The 18623-nt window shown below is 39.8% G+C and overlaps 1 protein-coding gene across 2 annotated transcripts in view; it reads right to left on the bottom strand.

Annotated features, from left to right (window-relative positions):
- Positions 1-18623, bottom strand: part of VCL (vinculin) — a 105755-nt gene that overhangs the window by 40903 nt on the left and 46229 nt on the right. For both annotated transcript variants that reach the window (XM_019555557.1, XM_019555556.1), the window contains exons 3-6: positions 10782-10932; positions 9185-9293; positions 5262-5384; positions 2629-2789 (exon numbers count right to left, since the gene is read on the bottom strand). In XM_019555557.1, coding sequence (XP_019411102.1) covers positions 2629-2789; positions 5262-5384; positions 9185-9293; positions 10782-10932 — 544 coding nt within the window. The remainder of the gene's footprint in view (positions 1-2628; positions 2790-5261; positions 5385-9184; positions 9294-10781; positions 10933-18623) is intronic.

Here is an 18623-nt window from a genome sequence, read left to right as displayed (position 1 = left end):
TCTGATGGGAACTGGCAAACAAAGTCCCCCTGAGGTTTGAAGAGCGTCGTTATTGAAGAGCAGGAATTTTGAAAAGGGTAAAATTACTCAAAAAAAAAAAAAAAAAAGCCTTGGTAAAGGCTCCCTGACAAATAGAAAGCTTCCTCTTGCATGTTTGGGGTCGACATTCAGGAGCAACAGATATTAGTAACATACTGGAAAATAAAAACATTAACAGAAAGCTATCCTTAAAAAAAACAAAAACAAAAACAAACAAACAAACAAAAACTTAGAAGTGTTCCTTTCAAATTCAGTAAGTCTGTCTTTTCATAACTTGACAAAGAGAGATTTAACCCTGATTGTCCCCATCTTATTCTTCTCCCAGGACAGCCATTTTCCCTCTTGGAGAAACATCCTGAACATCTATACTCTTGTGGTTTCTCCTGGGAGACCAGCAACTGTCTCAGGAAAAACTGAGCATCTGTATACGATCATGCAACTCTGATTTTCATATACAGCCGTCTAGCTAACACTCAACTGAAATAATTTTTAAAAAACCTATACACATGAGTATGGTGTTACAACTGGCACACAGAAAAAAAATGCACAGCACACAGTCTGCACACAGCACAAAATGTCAAACATGCTTTTTGGTTTTAGTATAAAAGTAGAAGTGTATGGTCTGGAAGAAAGCTTACCTTCTAAAAGGTGAGAAAAAGAGTAAGAAACAAACAGAAGAACAAAAACAAAGATGCATAAAGTAGTCATGATAAAGAAATAGTAGTGGTAAAATACTTCAGATGCAAAATAAGGGTCAGGACACCAATATGTAGGCCGACGTGGTTTAATTCCTTGCTCAAATTTGATGTTAGGTTTCCTGAACCAACTAATAATGGTGAACTAACAGGTTTTTATCCCTATAGATGTTTTTTGAAATAGTTTGTTGTTTGCTGCTGTGCAACTATTCCCCCAAATCCTATCAGCAACCTATTTAAGGGGCCATTTCTTTGCAACTGTAGTTACACAGGATGTAAACACATATAGGCGGCTTCTCCAAGATGCCAACGTTCCCTTCTGCTGAGCAGCAGACATGGGACTGAACTGGCAACAGAGACATTTTAAAACGTGACAAGAAAAGAAAGGAGAACCACACCAGCACTCGCACGTTGCACCTGCATGACAATAATTTGGTAAACATTCCAACTAATCGGACCTCAGATTACACCCTCTCTCATCCAAAATGAGCATGCAGCCCAGAAAGCCCTTTCTGGAGGAGAGAAATAAGGACAACAGACAGTAACACTGGGTGCAGACAAAAAAGACAATTTTCACCTGATATGGCCACAGGAAGTGGTCTATAACCATAACCAAATACAAGTTCAAAACTGTGGACTGTTTCAAAATGGCCAACCTGGCAAAACTCTGAACCCTCATTTCATTGCATGAGGTTTCAGATGAAGACATTTCAAAACAGCATCTTCTGTAATTTGCGTCTGCGTTGCCTGCTAGCCTCTGAGCTGTTTTCAGAAGGGAGAGGGGAAGCAGAGGGAGTTCAGTCTGGTGGTTTTTAGCCCCTCCTGGAGGATGGGGCTGGTGTATTGTAGGCCCCCCTGCCCCGGCAAGGTGGGTCGCTCCAATTCACCCACCCCACCGTCCAGAGCCAGCGGGGGAACCCCTAGGAGTTTCCTCTGCTCCCTTGTCTCACTCCCATTCTGAGAACAGGGACAGGCTGGGACTGGAGGAGGGGTCATTGGTAGGGGAAACAGACTGTATGCTGGAAGCCAGCAGCTAGATTCCCTCCCCCCCGGAACCAACAGTGAACTTTGGAGATCACAGTAACTCGGAACACTTCCTGCAACGTGTTCTCAGTTACAGTGGGGAGCTGCACTTTTGTCTGCATCCACTACCTCAACACTCAGGTAAATGCAAAAGTAAAAGATTTTCTCAGTTAATCACCACTTGTGGAACTTTTCACCTTGCCTTTTCAAACAAAAAACTTCAGTCAACATGACTGCGAGTTAACTTTTTTCCTAACACTTGCAAAGGCAACTCTGGGTAAATAATGGATTATGAGTACTTACGTATTAAACCAGTTTTAGGCATGATTTCTATAGTTTAAGAACAACTTTTGTACCCAACTTATTCCCACTTTGCTAGATGAGGTATGACTGTCACATACTTCCCTCCTTTGGGAAGACTGCACTGCATTTTACAATTATCTTGTGACACCAAAGAAAGAAACCAAATTTAACATAAATCACAATCTCTTGAAAGCTATCAGAGAGCCCTTCAAATAAGCCATTGGAACAAGTTCACATAATGTTCTTTTATAACCTTCTTGTTTCTATTATATCAAATCAAATAAGAATAACCAGTCAACACGATTTTTTTTTTGTTTTTTGTTTTTTTTAAGAAAAAGGTAAAGCAATAACACAAATAATATTATCTCAAAGACAAATGAGCTCCAATGATAATCTTTTATCTTGATTCTCTTATGGTATGGTATCACACAGTATAGCAAGATAAAATCTACAAAGTATAGCAAAAGTATAGCAAGATAAAATCTACAGACTCTATAATCTGAAAAGCGTCATTTTATACTTGCTATGGTAGGTCAAGCAGAATTTCCAAAAGGAGTAGTGAACATACCTTACTAGCCCAGGCATCCTCATCCCAGGAAGTGAGTTGCAACACACGGATGATTTCATTAATCTCGGCACTCATCTTCTCTACTGTGAAGTTACGGTTTTTCAAAGCCTCTTCTATCCCTTGGCTTTTAGAATTTTTAGTAGTTACAAAAATCTTCATAGCTATAAATGTTGTACAACTGATTAGTAAACCACCAAAAGATCCAGTTCTTAAACAAGACACTCTCCCACTGTTTCATTCATGAACAGTACGTAATGGGATTGAATAAAACCATGGAGTCCGAGGCCTTTAAGACGTGTTCATTGGTATAATTAGGTCAGTCAAGTATAGTATTTCAAAATATATACTTTAGCTCACCGTTCAGTCTAAACCTTTTTAGACTGAAGACACCCCTCAGAAAATCCAGCTCTGTGTTTCCACTCATTTTTTGATTAAAGAAAAATAATGGAGCAATTCGTGTTGCAAAGAACTCAGAAAGGCCACAATGGGTCAGAAGGAATGGGTACCTGTAGACATGTGGGGCACCTGCTCCAACGCACTGTAATGACAGCACGTTAAAGCAATTGAGCATGCTAATTGCAATGTTCCAGCAGCCTTGGTGTCTCGTGTATTCAGCGCCCCATGCTTGTTGAACAAACTTTAGTTAAAAGCACCCCCACTGCCATTTTAAAGCGCAGGATGGTGAATATACAAGATGCTGGAAATGCTTTACATTAGTGGTTCCCAAGAGCTGCTCTGATTAAAGCACTGCCCCATCCCTGGAGCACGTGTAAAGATTCCCACAATTTTTGACACTGCATTTATCCTGTGAGTCATGTGTAGGTGTTTGCTTACCTAACAGTATTCATATTGTTCAGCATTCCAGAGCACTCCTAAAAGGATCTCATAACTCTTCAGGGTTCTGAGGGTTGAGAACCACTGCTCTAGTTCTAGCTCATGCTAAAGCATACGCTGCCCTATCTTCATTGTTCTTACTTCCCAGCTAAGTAGATTACACTGCCACATACCACCACCACCTCTTAGTTTTCCTATGCAGATGCTTCTGTTTCTCTCCTTTTCCTTTTCCTATTTTGCACTGATGCATCAAATAGTCAGCATCAATACAAAATATACCATAAACCTATAATTTTCAGATTCTTGTGTGTTCCTACACCCATCTGCTCAGTTAAAATTCACGCCAGGGCAATAGCAATGGGAAAACCCCATGCATATTACTAAGATAATCACAGGAATGTACTAGACCAACACAGACACAGGCGCTCTTGTCCAAAATGTTTCACCTTGCCTGAACATTTAAAATCAAAGCCAAATTAGACAATCAATGTTTAGCCCTACATTGCTATTTCTTCATCTCAGACTACCTTTACATTTTGTGGAGTCATCTTCACAGACTAGAACAGAAGCACAATGCTATGCTATAGGGGTCATTAGCAGTACCTCAATTTCTGCAGATGCAAAGGCAGTCCCATTCCAAAACCTGTCCAGTGCTTTGATTTAACTCAATTTAACATCAAGAGGAAGGTAGGATTTGAAAGGACATTACAAAGGCAAAGCCTGCTGTACTCTACTTGTACAACTTTGTCAAAAACCCTTCAAACCAAAATTCTATTATTCAGACAGCTACCATTGTGGATCTCCAAGCAGACAACTTGTTTAGATATACTTTATGGCTTGTGTCATACACAAAGCATGTACTAGGGACTAGAAAGAAAGAGAGAGTAATTTTGTACTACATTCTTAAAGCAAAAAAACAGTGCTTAAACTGCCACCCCAACTATAACACTTGAAAAAAATGAAACCTGGCACTGGCGAGAAGGAAAACAAAATCTGTTCACAAGTGCAAACAACTAATAGGCCAAGGTATTCTCAACATTATGCACTGCTATATATTTTGGGTAAGATATTCAGTCTCCCTAGCTGTAGCTCGACCAGCACTCCCTGTGGCAGAGGACAGGAGTTTTGACAGAGGGCCACGCTGCTTCAGTAATGGGACTGTAAGTTCTACACCCAAGAAACAGACAAGTGGAGGCCTCTTCCCTTTTAGGCCATTCCCAGAATAAAATGCATCAGAAGCTTAAGTGTGGCAGGAATAGGTTCCAATTTCCCCCGAGTGTGTGTGTGCGCGCGCGCACGTGTGCGCATGCATGCATATGTACAAGAAGATCTGGGGGAGGAGGGGTTAATTTGCTTTGTTTTTAAAGAGTATACATGTCTCAGCCTTTGACAGCAGCATCTAGACTACACTGCTGTGAGGCCCATTATGCATAGATGCTAAAAAAAGGTAGGTCAACCATAAGAAAGTTCTTTCATATAAATGCATTAATGCAAACAGCTATTTTAAAATATTTATTAAATGTAATACTGCAGCAAATGACATGCATGGCATGTAAATACAACTCATATAAATAGTATACAGTTAATTTTTGCAAGTACACAAAACTTGAAATGGATAAGTTGGTGTAATAGCTTCTCTTCCCACCTCCAAGCTACTGACAAATAATCCACACACCTAAATATTTCCAGTCAATCTAAAAGGGACGTAAAGGCTGCTATTTTAATGGACAAAACACAATGCCATTCAAATCTGCATTATACATTTGTATGTAATTGTATTAAATAGTCTGACCAAGTACCTGAAATAAGGACTGGCAATAGCTCCTTCACAGTGTTCATGGAATTCACCAACATGACTCTGTGCTCCTGATGAGTCAATTCCTGCTGTCTTTCATCAATCATTTTTGCCATTTTTGTCATTCCTAGATCAGAAGAGTTAATTCAAGTAATTAAGCTATGCATACGGTTTTTCCCTATAGTTCTGAACATTCTGCAAGGAAGTCTAATTTCTCACAGTTGAACTTTCCAAACAAAAGCCAAAAAACTTAACAAGGCACAACAACTTTGAACTATTTTTCAGTTGCTTCAGGGAAACTATACATTCAGTTTCTGTTTGAAATTCAACCTAGAGAATAGGCCTCAAGATTCTTAAGCTTTTTTGTTCTTCTTAAAAGACTAATGATAAAAATGACCTATACAGATATAGAATAAATGAAGAGCTGACTTCAGCAAAGACAGTCAGGTCATCATCTTATGACACAATGATTTACTACTTTTTCCTCCTTTTACTTTAAGTCACATTTAGATAATGGAAGATGGGATCAGCCAGTATCAGGGACACATGGTGTGCTGCCTTCAGAAAATACTTGTCTGGAAGTTTTACTAGTATTATGGCATCCATTATGACAGAACAAATAAATATACATTAAGTAGAATTGTCCTCATTCTAAAATATTGTATACTATACTATAATAGTATATTTACTCCAGAATAACATGTTATTAGTTTATTTTATTTGAGAAAGAATATATGGTTCCCCCAGTAGTTCCCGACCACTTGGAAAATGTGATGACTGATGTATATTCTACTGTGGTCCCCACATAAATCTTAACTGTTGAAAGTATATTTACTCCACAATAACATGTTTAAGGAGTTAAAAACATGCCATGGAAAGCTGACATGGTTTTGAAGGTTTATACAAACTAATACTACATGTTCTGAAGAGCACATAGGTCAGACCAAGACTTCTATTTCAGGGTTGCCAATAGCAGAAAACTAAACTAACAGGAAATACATGCAGGTTGAATTTAGAGGTAAAATGTGAGACTGGTGGGATAACACACACCGAAACACAAACCTACACACACTTCCTGGTTTCAAAAATTAAATACTGATCAAATATTTACTACCCAACTATAAACTATATAGAAAGGACAGCTTGTGTCACAGAAGTATAATACTGCTACTCTACATAACATAATGATCACAAATTTCAAGTGTTTTATGATCATCTGAGTCAAGCAAGTATCTTTCAAAATAGAAAAAAAATTCAAGTGGGAACTTTAAGATAAAAAGTAGTCCACAGGTACAGCAAAAGAAACAACCTATTGACTCTACAGGTTTACAAGGGAACAAGGTGGACATTGGGAAAATATCTACCTCAGATTCAGGCAGCAAAGATCCAGACACTATCAGAGAACAAGTTGTCCAAGAGAGAGACAAAACAAAGCAATTAAAATCACAAACTAACCAGAGAGTAGTTTTTTTCCAAAAGATAAGAACTCAGCAGAAGACCTTCTACCAAAAACATGCAATGTTTAGTAAATCATGGATGACTGCTAGAAAACAAGGGCTGAACTTAATTATAAACAAAAGATTTAAAAGATATTTCTGTGTGATCTGGCAATTACAGGTCACTAAGGTTTACTTATGTATCAGGAAAACTGGAAGGGAAAAAGAACTCTAAAACACCTAGATGGACATGATGAGAACACATTTGGTAGTGGGGGGGGGGGTTCAAAACAACAACAAAAAAAGAAATCAAGCCCCAGAGAGATGACATATTTATCACATTACACCAGTTTAACAGTCTTATCACCAGTGCAAAGAAATAGCGAACAGATGGCAATGAGAAACTTCTAAACTAGGATGACTTCATCCAATCTGGCGCTGAATTATCCCTGAAAGAACAGGGTAAAAGTCTAATGGTACAAAGTTATGTCAATATTACCTGTCTTCATCCTACTTCTCTCCAATGATTTATAAAACTTCAGCATATTTGCAAAGGACAACACAAGATTCCTGGTAGATCTATGAACAGTTTATGATAATTCTCTCACAGCATGCAGTAAGGCAGATAATCATGAGACAAGGAAAAAAAAGTATTGTCATGGATTAGAAAATGTCCATGTATTTAAATGTGTGATGGATGACAAAATGAAAAATTAAGATAATTATGCTAGCCCAGACTAGGAAAGACTGAAGTTCCTCAGTCAAAACTTACAACAGAATAGTAGATCAAATTCAGTGTTGAAAAATATGAGGCTTATAAACACTGACATGTATCATTTGAATTATTCACACACACTGTTAGATTCTAAATTAATTGCTGCCATTCAAGAAAATAGGCATGTGCTTCTTGTGCACAGCTCAATGAAAAAGTCTGCTCAATAAGTCATGGCAATCAAAATACAAAAGGAGGTAAGTGTCATAATGTCATCATATAAATCATTGATGTGTCATTACCTGAAATGCCATGTTCGGTTCTGCTAACCCAGCTCAAAAACAGTCTAGCAGAGGCAAAAGAAGTCCAGAGCAAATCAGTGAAAATGATCAGAGGCATGGAAGACACAGAAAAGACTAGGACTGCTGGTTTAGTGATAACAACAAACACCAGAGAAGTATATAAAACAAAATAAATCAATCAACCACATGAAGAAGATAGACTAGCCAGATTGGCCACGTATTTATTTAATTTTTTGAAGTAAACCAAGGGGATGCCAGTTAAAATGAAGGCAAATGATTTTTCAGGGGTTCTGTTTTGGGGGGGTTTCAAGCCATGATGCATGACCTACTGTGGAGCTTACCACTGCAAGGTATCACCGCAGATAAAAGTTTATTGCAATCCCAAAGTTTAGCCAGGAATACACATAACAGAAGAATTTTGTTGTTACATTGAAAAGGAGGAACAGGCTTCCTGATATAAAGACACCTTGTACAAGCCAGCTCTTCTGAGTTAATGAACCTTTTCAAAGTAGCTGGTAGTGGCCATTTGGGAGGTAAAGAAATAAAACCACTTGGTGGACCTCTTGATTCAATTTACATCTTCTATTCATATGAAAATTTATATTTGTATTTCAATTGCATTTTTAGTGTTTTCCTGTTTATCTCCAAACACTTCACAAAAGGGGCCAGCATTGTTATTCTCAATTGATCAATAGGGGAAAAAGAGAGAAAGGGAGTCATTTTATCAAACGATCCCACAGGTCAATGGCAAAGCCAGGAATATAATCTTTTTTTTCTCTTACCAGATAGAGAAAAACTGGGGCAGACATACTGCCTCTTTAACAGAAAGGCCTCATTAATGAGGTGAAAGATCATAAAACAGTCTTAGGCCAACTAGCCTGTAATAAAGAAACAGTGAATAAGTAGAGAAGAGAGAACCCTATCTGGCCTTCTCTTTTATAGCAGTGAAGCACTATTTTCTGGACCTCTTACTAATATCTAGATGTCAAACTTGTATTGTAATTTAAACTGTAACAGTCCAAGGAATGTTTTTAGGATGCAACTACCTCACTCTGTACAGAAGCTCATTACCCAAAACCTGGATTCAGTTGTTGGTGTTTGAAAGTATATAGCTTCCTATACTGTATTTTGTGTTATATTTTTGTTGTATATCAAGAAGTCTATCCTTCAGCACATTGCTCCCTAATAATGTAAAAGAAAAATGGCTTACCTTTGTGTCCTATGCATACTGCGATACAGTTTGACCCAGCACTAGGTCAAATCACTGATATAGCATTTTCTAATGCGATTTGTACTGCATCCTCAAGATAATACTTGTGAGGCAGAAAGCACTGGAAAGCTGACCTTTAATATAAACTGTTCCAGCAGACTTTCAAAAGGAAAAGCTTTAACATAACTCAAATACAAATGACTACAAAACTTGGGACAACAAATATATGCATAAGAGTATATTCAGAAGATACTGGAGAAATCTAACCTGGCCCCAAATTCTTTGTGTATGTCACTAAATCCTCCATAGTCTCCACCACCTCTGCCACAGTTAGATATTCCAAAATTCCCTTGCAGACACGGATGATTTTACGGACCTAAAAAGAAGCATTTAATCATTTAATAGGTCAAGCTAGAAATGCAAGGTTTATTACTGAAAAATAGAACAAGCACAGCATTTGGTAGCAGGGTTAGCAAAGATCTATGTGAGGTTTGGAATCTTGAATTAATGGCTCAGAACTTTTCAGCAACAAAACCCACAATCTTCTGTACTCCCAAAACAAACCAACATTTCTGTTATTTGAAATGACACATCCTGTTTCCAATAATTTCACACCTACCTCAAGATCTGAAGGACATCAGGGAAATACGTAAATTGTAAGAAAGTATATTCACCTCTTAGGGCACTAGGGAACATGCTGCACTGCTGTCTTGAAGAAAGACTGTATTCTAATTTGTTATTGATGTTTAACAGATAAAAAAGAAATTACTAAGTAAAACTTCCAGAACGATAGATTCCAAAGTTTCCCTATGAAATGTTATCCATTAAACAGTTGTGCACATGCAGAATACATTATCCAACATTCCACTTAAAAAGGATGGATCCAACTCTAAAACCTTCCAGAAAAAATGTGTGTGAGGGGCATTTTATTCTCCTTTTGCCTCGCAGCACAAGGAGTTTTCTTAACTATGCTTTGAATTAGAAGTCCACGTTGGCCTTTTTACCAATCTGTTTTTAAAACACCTATTGTTTTTACATCATATTTGAGAGGAGTGGTTCTCAACTTTTTATACTTGAGATACCCCTCAATCAATTCAAGGCACCCTTTGGAAAATGCCAGCTCTTAATTTTCACTGTTGTTTTGACTACAGACAAATAATAGAGTGAATCCTTTGTTGAAATGAACTCAGATCACAACAGATCAGAAGGTTCTAACACCATGAATTCCTATATGAAAACTGGGTTTATCTTGTGAATCAGGTCTGCATACCTAACCATGCTAAAATCATGCAGCACCCCTTATCACCTTTGAAAGGATCTCATGGCACCCTGGTTGAGAATCACTGGGCTAGAAAATAGAGAGCTCATGGCAACACCCAACCTTTTCTGGAGGATTTAACTTAGAGCCCTGAATTTAAATGAAAAGCAGCCATTACTGCTGAAAATCTGAACTAATACTCTTTGCAAGTCCTCAAGCAGTCACTTCTAATAATGATCTCCAACATTATGTTTGTTCAATAGATATTAAAATAGATTTTATATTTGTGAGAATAAAACATGCCAAAGTAATAAAAAATGTTCCTCTTTTGTTTACCTTGTGCATATTGGAACTGAGCATTTGAAGAAGCATGTAGCTTTAGAGAGGAATGAATTATTTTCCTGAACACTGGAACTATAATTAAGAAAACAAATACTTCACACCATGATCATGTCCCAGATCACTTTTGAAGTACTTATTGGAATGTTTTCCATCCATCCAAACCAGGCCCTTGTTAGATTTATACATGGAATCCTTGGAACTACTACAAATTAAGTGGATATTAGAGATACTCAGAACCAGGTTTGCTGGTGTTACAGTGCCTACCTCAGCCTCATCAAAAGTCAGGAGCAAGTCTGATGTTCCAGAAAGTATGCCTCTTGATCCATCAATGAGATAATCACGAGCTGGCACTGAATAAGGATCTGCTTGTAGCATCTGGGCCGCTTGGACAAGTTTAGTGCAGGCATTCTCCACCCTATTTATAACAGTAAAAGACAACAGTTAATGCTTGTTCTAAATACTCTGCAGGAAGGGGGCAGATCTCAAAAGTTCAGGAAGCTCAGCTCTAGAATCTCAATCATTTGTACTTTCATATGCAAAACACCTCAGACCAACCGTATCTAGTTCTACATATTTTGAACTGACTTATGGTTTACTGTGCCCATGTAAACATTTTTTCTCAGTGATGAAATCAACTTATTTGGAGCTTCATCTATCCAGATAACTTCTATGTCAGGAAGTTCCTGATGCTTCATTAAGATCACCTCCTGGAATGCCACACTTCCTGTATACAGGTTTCCCTTGCTTTATGCAGGTTCTGTATATGCGAATTCATACTTATGCAATGTCCCTTTTTATATAAAAAAATTTGTTGTATAAGAGGTAAATTCACTCTTATGCGATTGGCGTGGTGGAAGCCCGCAGTCAGCTGCTTTGTGCAATGCATTGTGGGAGTGATGTGCACATAGTCTCCTGTGTGGATCTGTGCTCCTTGCTCATTGGCTGCGACATGTATTTCTATAGTTGCCATCCCCATTATGATAGTGCCCTGTGCTTGTATGTACTGTGCTGTCGGTGAGTACCAAACTTGTCTTGCAAAAGTGGTAGAAATGGGTCTGGGGGGTCAGTACAGTCAAGGTCTTGGAACGTATCCTTATTTGTTACATTGTAAATAAAATAGGTTTCCTTTATGCAAATTCAAATTATGCACCATCTTCCAGGAACACATGTACAGCATAAAACAAGGGAAACCTGTACTCTTATGTTCCTAGGAAGATTTAGTCTTTGTTACACAGTCAGCCATGACTGGAAAAACCTTTTTCCTATATTCTGCCTTCCAAAAATAAGGTGTGAATTTTATTTGGGGGCAAATTGTATGCAACAAAATACAGTAATAAATAACCAAGCTTCTCCCAACTTAATTCACTAATGAAGATTTCCTGCTCTTCAGGTTCTATTCTTACTACCCTATGCAAACATGAACTAAATAGCTCTAATATTTGATTACAAATAGGGAGGTTCAGATATAAGTGCTATCAACTGCTGATACAACTAAAAAAAGAGAGAATCCTTAAATGTAGAATCTGAGTTATAGGACTACTTGCAGATGTTACAATTAGAACAATCAAACAAACAAAATGAGCTTTACCAGGAGCAGCAGTGCATTACTCAGACGTGGCTCTTCAGCATCTGTATAGATTGGGCACTTCAAGCAGGGTTTTTTGGCAATTTTATCTAATAGCTGATTCAATCAGCTATTAGATAATAGCACCAAAAAAGCCCCACTTAAGAGCCTGAGCTATACAAATGTTGGGTGAGCTGGGTCCAGCTAACACACTGCCTCTTCTGGAGGCTGGGCTCAGCATGGAAGCACATCAAGTTTTAAGTAAAGCTCTGTTTCTTTGTTTGGTTTTGGGTTTGTTTTTTGTTTAACATCTGCAAGTAGCCATAATGCTTACCTCAAGTAAGAACTTTTTGCCCAGAGAAGCTTTCCATCTATTGACTCCTCTGTGAAATCCTATGAAATGTGAACTTTCATTTCTACTCAGGAGAACTTTTACAAATTTTTCTCTGATGCCTGATGAAGGGTGTTTGTGCCCAAAAGCTTGCAATTAAAGATTTTTTTTTTTGCAAAAATCCTGTTGGTCTAATAAAAGATATCACCTCTACCTTGAGCCCTGACTGCTTTTAACTAAAGTGCATGAGTTTTAAAATTAATCTAGTCTATCCAGCTAATGAAAGCTCTAATAAAAATATGGAGTTGCAGCACTAAAAAGAGAATTGAGTTAAGGTGTTAATTTTACTTGTTCCGTCAACTTTTCTATGTACCATATGATTTCATGGAGGCAAGACAAAAGGCAGAAAGAAAGTCTATTTCATAAACAGTTCTAAAGCTTTAAACACCCTGGGTCAAATTAACAAACTGTTCCACTGGATATCTGGATGGTAAGTATAGGGAGTAAGCAGGAGGAACTGTGCCTCCTGATTGTGAGTAAGAACCCAGACTTAGTAGGGCTCACAGAAACCTGGTGGGACCTTACCTATGACTGGGCGGCGGGCATTTTGGGATACACCCTATATAGAAGAGACAGAACAGAGAGGAAAGGTGGGGGGGTTGCGGTTTATGTCAAAGAGCACCTCACATCATCAAGGATTAGCTTCAGGGTAGAGGACGATCTGGCAGAGACACTATGGGTCAAACTGCAAGGGGGTGTGTGGCAAAAGGGACCTTTCCGTGGGTGTCTACTACAGACCACCCAACCAGGGGGAAGAGCTGGACCAAGACTTCTCCAGTCAGCTTATGGAGGCAGTTAGGTCAAGGGATGCTACTGTCATGGGTGACCTAAACTACCCAGATATTTGCTGGGAGGAGCAGACAGCCAGGTCCTTCACCTTATTCAGCAAGTGCACAGCCCCACAGCTGGACCTGGTTCTGGCCACGGGGGATGACCTGGTGAGGGGACTGCAGGTCCTTGACCACCTGGACGATAGTGATCATAACCTGCTGGATTTCACTATCCAACACAGGGTGTCAAGGGCTTACACCAAGGCTAATGCCCTTGACTTCGGAAGGGCCAACTTCATGAGCTTAGGAGACTAATGGGGGAGGCACTGAGGGCCCAGAAGGTAGAAGAGATGGGAGTCCATGAGGGATGGTTGTACCCTAAGTGGGGGATCCACCAGGCCCAAAGAATAACAGTCCCTGAGAGAAGAAAGGGGGGGTAAGAGTGCTCAGAAACCCCCTTGGCTCAGCAAAGGCATTCAGCAATGCCTGAGGACTAAAAGGGGGGTGTACAACCAGTGGAAGGGAGGAGCTATCACCAAGGAGGAGCACTCCTCCTCAGCCCATGAGTGTAGGAGGGCTATTAGGAAGGCCAAGGCAGAGATGGAACTCAGGCTAGCATCCAGGATTAAGGACAACAAAAAGTCCTTTTTCAAGTACACTGGGAGCAAGAAGAGGGCACCAGGCAATGTAGGGCCCCTGCAAAACGGAAACAGTAATCTTGTGGCTACACCAGACAAGAAAGCTGATATTTTTAACAGTTTCTTTCCCTCTGTTTTCTTGAACGGGGACCAGGACATCCCACTGGGATAGGGACAATCTTGGGGATAGCTCTGTCAGGCCTTCAGTCAGCACAGATGTAGTTAGGGATCTTCTGGAAGGGCTAGACATTTTTAAATCTGCAGGTCCAGATGCCCTCTACCCAAGGGTGTTGAGGGAGCTGGCAGAAATTATCACAGAGCCCTTGGCCCGGCTGTATGAGCATTCCTGGTTATCTGGCCAGGTGCTGGGGGATTGGAAACTGGCTAATGTGGTCCCAATTTTCCAAAAAGGGAGGACCCAGGTAACTATAGGCCTGTAAGCCTCACCTTGGTGCTCAGGAAGATCTTGGAGAGAATCATCAAGGAGCACATCTATGGGGGGCCAGCAGGGGAGATCATGCTCGGGGGCAATCAGCATGGGTTCATCAAGTGCAGGTCCTGCCTGACCAACCTGGTTGCCTTTTATGACCAGGTGACTAAATCCTTGGATGATGGTGTCACCATGGATGTATTCTTTCTAGACTTTAAGAAGGTCTTTGACACTGTCTCTCACTGTCCCTCCTGACCCTAGCTACTATGAAACAGTACACAGGTAAGCAAACATTTTTTTTTCTAAATTTAACTCAGTTTGATGAAATACTATTCATATAATCTTCTGTATGCTCACTTTTCTATGAATTTCCCTTCATTCTCACTTCTCCTTAGGGGAACATTAAGGGTAGACAGCACAGTACACACAGATTCTGCTTACATAGAACTAAAAGACTAATACTATCCTACAGCGAAGTAATAACTTGCACTCAAACGCATGTGCAGACTGTGACCAAGGCTGGCTGGGGCACAAGGGTGTTATAGTACAGGGGCTCTACCCTGCCGCCATGGCCCAGTCACTGGCCCTACTCCCCTCTTTTAAAAATAGTTCCTGTTTGGGGAAAGAAAGCAACAATTGTTTCATGAGAATATGCTTAGGGTCTCACTCACAACTAAAATTTTTTTTTTTTTCAACGTGAATTAAATGTTAGAGGTGCACCAAGACCTCGGTCCGATATCGGATCAACATTGACATAAAGAAAACTGATCATATGGGAAATCAGCCTGATGTGGCTGATAACTTAGCCAATAAATGCTCGTGCATGCGCACAGTTGCAAAACAGCATGTAAGCAGCAAAGAGCACAGCTTGTAGAACTACATGCAGCTGGTAAATCTGGTGTGGTGGAAGGGGAGGAGGAAAGGAAGGGAAGTTGGGGGCAATGAGGGACAAATGAAGCTGGGGTTGCGGCAAGTGCTACCCAGCTGGGGCAGGATGGGAACAGGCCAGGGGAAGTGACTCATGCCACTGTGCCCTGCTCATTCAGGAGCTACTCTTTCGGCATTTGCCTGTTTATCCAGTGGTTCCCACCACTGCTCCCAATGCTTGTCGGGGCGGGGAAATGGCTGGGCTGGACTGGGCTGGGCTGGGCCAGGAAGAGCCCCATGCAGCCCTGGCCTCGGCCCGCCCCACACAGATCTGTGGGCACATGCCCCACCATGCCATCCCAGATGAGTGTCAGGAGCAGCAGTGGAAGCCGCTGGGCAAGCGGACAAGCACCAGATCAGCGGCTCCTGGATAAGCAGCATGCAGTGGTGGGAGCCACCACTGCAGATGACCCACAGCTCTGTCCCATGCCCACCCCACCTGGGCAGCGCTTGTCCCAGCCCCTGCCCCAGCCACAACCTCACTCCTCCCTCACCACAGGGGCCTTGATCTGCTCCCCCTACCCCCATGTCCCTTCCTTCCCCTCCCCTTCACTTCCACCACAGCAGACTTAACAGCTGCATGCAGCTCTCCAAGGTGCCGGGCTGGTATCAGTAATCAGATAGGTATCAGCAGATACATCTCCTTAAAACTTGGCTATTGGTATCAGCCCCAAAAATTTCTATTGGTGCAATCCTACTAAATGTCTTCTTTTTTTTCCCCTTTTTTTTATAAAGTCAAGGGACTTCAGATTTATGCATATGTTACCAAGTTGAAGAAATCTGAGACGCAAAACTGGAAAATGTTTTAATAAATTAAGTTCTACAAAATTACAACACTAAAGCTACTTTTATATGTTTTAAATGTTCTTTCAAACTCAGTGTAATTTAAAGTTTGAAATTCTAGTCACTTTCTGAATATTTATACCTTCAGGTTTTAATGCACTGCTTACAAATGAAAAAAAACAGCCAAAGGAATAGAATGGAATAGAATAGAATATTTTCATTTTAATTGCAGAAAAATGCAGACTTGGGGTTTTTTTGATCTTTGGGGGTTTTTTAACCAGAGAATTTGTAATATTTAAACATAAAAGCCAAGACCTTTGGTAATGACTACAGCTTCTAACACAAGTGCCATTGGACAGAAAAGGATACTTCTAGAAATAAGACAGTCAGACATGTAAACTCAGCTGCCCTGTAACATAAGACAGCAACTTCACATTTATAACAAACATTTCATAAGCAAAATTATTTATAAACTATATTTTGATACTCCTAATCTGTAAAATAGAAACAGAGCATTCACATGACTTGTCATGCAATCAGATCTTCATGTCAAAACATCTAAAACCAAAAGCAATTTTCCCAAATTAAGATACCACACAAAAGCTTTAGTTCTGCAAGTGTGAACTGCACTTTCCATCATGCTTTGCTTTGGGCTGTACTTCATTTCTGCTACAAATATTTTATATTGTATTTCGTTACACTGACAAAGGCATACTAGTTTTTCTACTAAAGTTAGCAACATAAGCATTCTTTAAAGTTTTACTGGAAACATGCCATAATTATAAAAAGGTTGAAGGACTCCAGGCAATTAAATATTTATTGATTGCTATTGTTTTGGTTTTTTTAAACACAACATTGCCAAAAGCACTCACTTCAGTTGCAACTTACGCAAAGTGCCACTTTTCCCCAAGGAACAAAATGATCCTAGACACAAGCTGCAGAAGCTCTTCGAAGCAACCTGCGGATGTCTGCCTGCCTGCAAGTCAGTTGCCTTTTTTTCAGGAAATTGTTGTGAGCAACATGAAGTTGCATCACTTCCTAAGCAGAATAAGAAGACTGTTGCTCAGCAAATTTCAAGAATGTTTCCAGACATTGAGCAGCAGTAACCCAAGCCAGTTCAGTTTCTTCACTCTGGTCTTCTTCTAAGTTTTGTTCAGGTGCAGTAGATCTGTCAGGATGCACAACCTTTTCTATAATTTCAGCATCAGTAAGGGTTTGTGCAACATCAAGGTCTTGATCAATCTTCACCCACTCCTCCAGTTCAGTATCTCTGAGTTTAGTGAGTGGGTTAGGTGGGGTCAGCATTTTGAAGGACATCAACAATCTCTTTTAATGATTGTTTTTTCTGTCTTGCATGGAAACCTGCAAATTCTTCCTCATCAGAAGATCCCTCTGGAAACATCACTGCTGCCCACAATTTTCTCCAAGCGGTCCTTAAAGTTGTACTCTTCACAGCACACCAGGCACATACCACATTGCAAATTGCATCCTTAATGATATACTGCAACTGAAATTCTTGGAGACTGCCTTCTTAATTGAGTAGCTTCCTCACAAAATCCCTTCTGTACATGGATTTCAAGTTTTCAATAATTCCCTGATCCATAAGCTGTATGAGTGAAGTGACATTTGCAGGCAGGAAGATGGTAAAAATATTTCCAGACACTAATTCTGCTTCAGGAGGGTGAGCTCAACAGTTATCTAAAATCAGAATAACTTTTGTGTCTTTTGACTTTCCAAGTACAAAGTTGCACAACAGCAACTGGCATTTCTTCCAAAATTAGCCAAAACTGGTATCAAGTTAGTGATTAATTAAAAATTATATTCAACTATTTAAAACAGAATATCCCATACTGAACAACTGTTTAACCCAAGGATCACATAGCCTAACAGCCCACAAAATTAAGATCCTACTAGATGCAGATTACCTAGTTCTTGCAATAATACTCTATAAAAAGGCATCATGGAAATAAGATGTGCCTTTACAATATTTCCAGAGTTTGCAGTTTTATTGGGAAAGCAGTTATATTTGGGACCAATGAAATTCTGAAGTCACATGGATATTTGTACACAACTGTAATCTATATTCTGTATTCCTTCCCCAGCACACACGCTCAAACACTGGCTGATTATAGGCAGAAGAGTCAAGCTAAATGAATCTTCTTAGTGTCTCTCCTACACCTTCAAACTTGTATTATGCACAGAATTCCCATGGTTCCCTTCAGAAGCAGTCTTAGCTTAACCTCCCATCCAAAACATGGCATCTCTAACAAGTCAGATCCAAACCGAAATGTGGTGTTTCTAAAAAACTGACCCCTTTATCATTATAAAAGGTAAGACTTGACTCCTATTGCGAAGGTGAAGTGGTACTTATTTAAAATGACTAGTACCACTAACAGCTGTGAATCTTCAAAGTATATGCTCAAGGAAAAATACAGCCTGATGTACCAAACAGGGTCACAGGCCAAGGTGGAACAGCTGCACATTTCCCATAGAAAGGTTCCAAAATTCCAGAGTATTTATTCCTGACACTGAGATAGCATAGCACTGGTGAAAAATATAGTACTACTCCTTTAATGAATTTAGAAGCAGAAAAAAAAAAAAAA

Source organism: Crocodylus porosus, unplaced genomic scaffold (genome assembly GCF_001723895.1).
Source record: "Crocodylus porosus isolate Cpor-Errol unplaced genomic scaffold, CroPor_comp1, whole genome shotgun sequence".
NCBI classification, from domain to species: domain Eukaryota; kingdom Metazoa; phylum Chordata; order Crocodylia; family Crocodylidae; genus Crocodylus; species Crocodylus porosus.
This window is presented reverse-complemented; position numbering and strand designations above follow the sequence as displayed.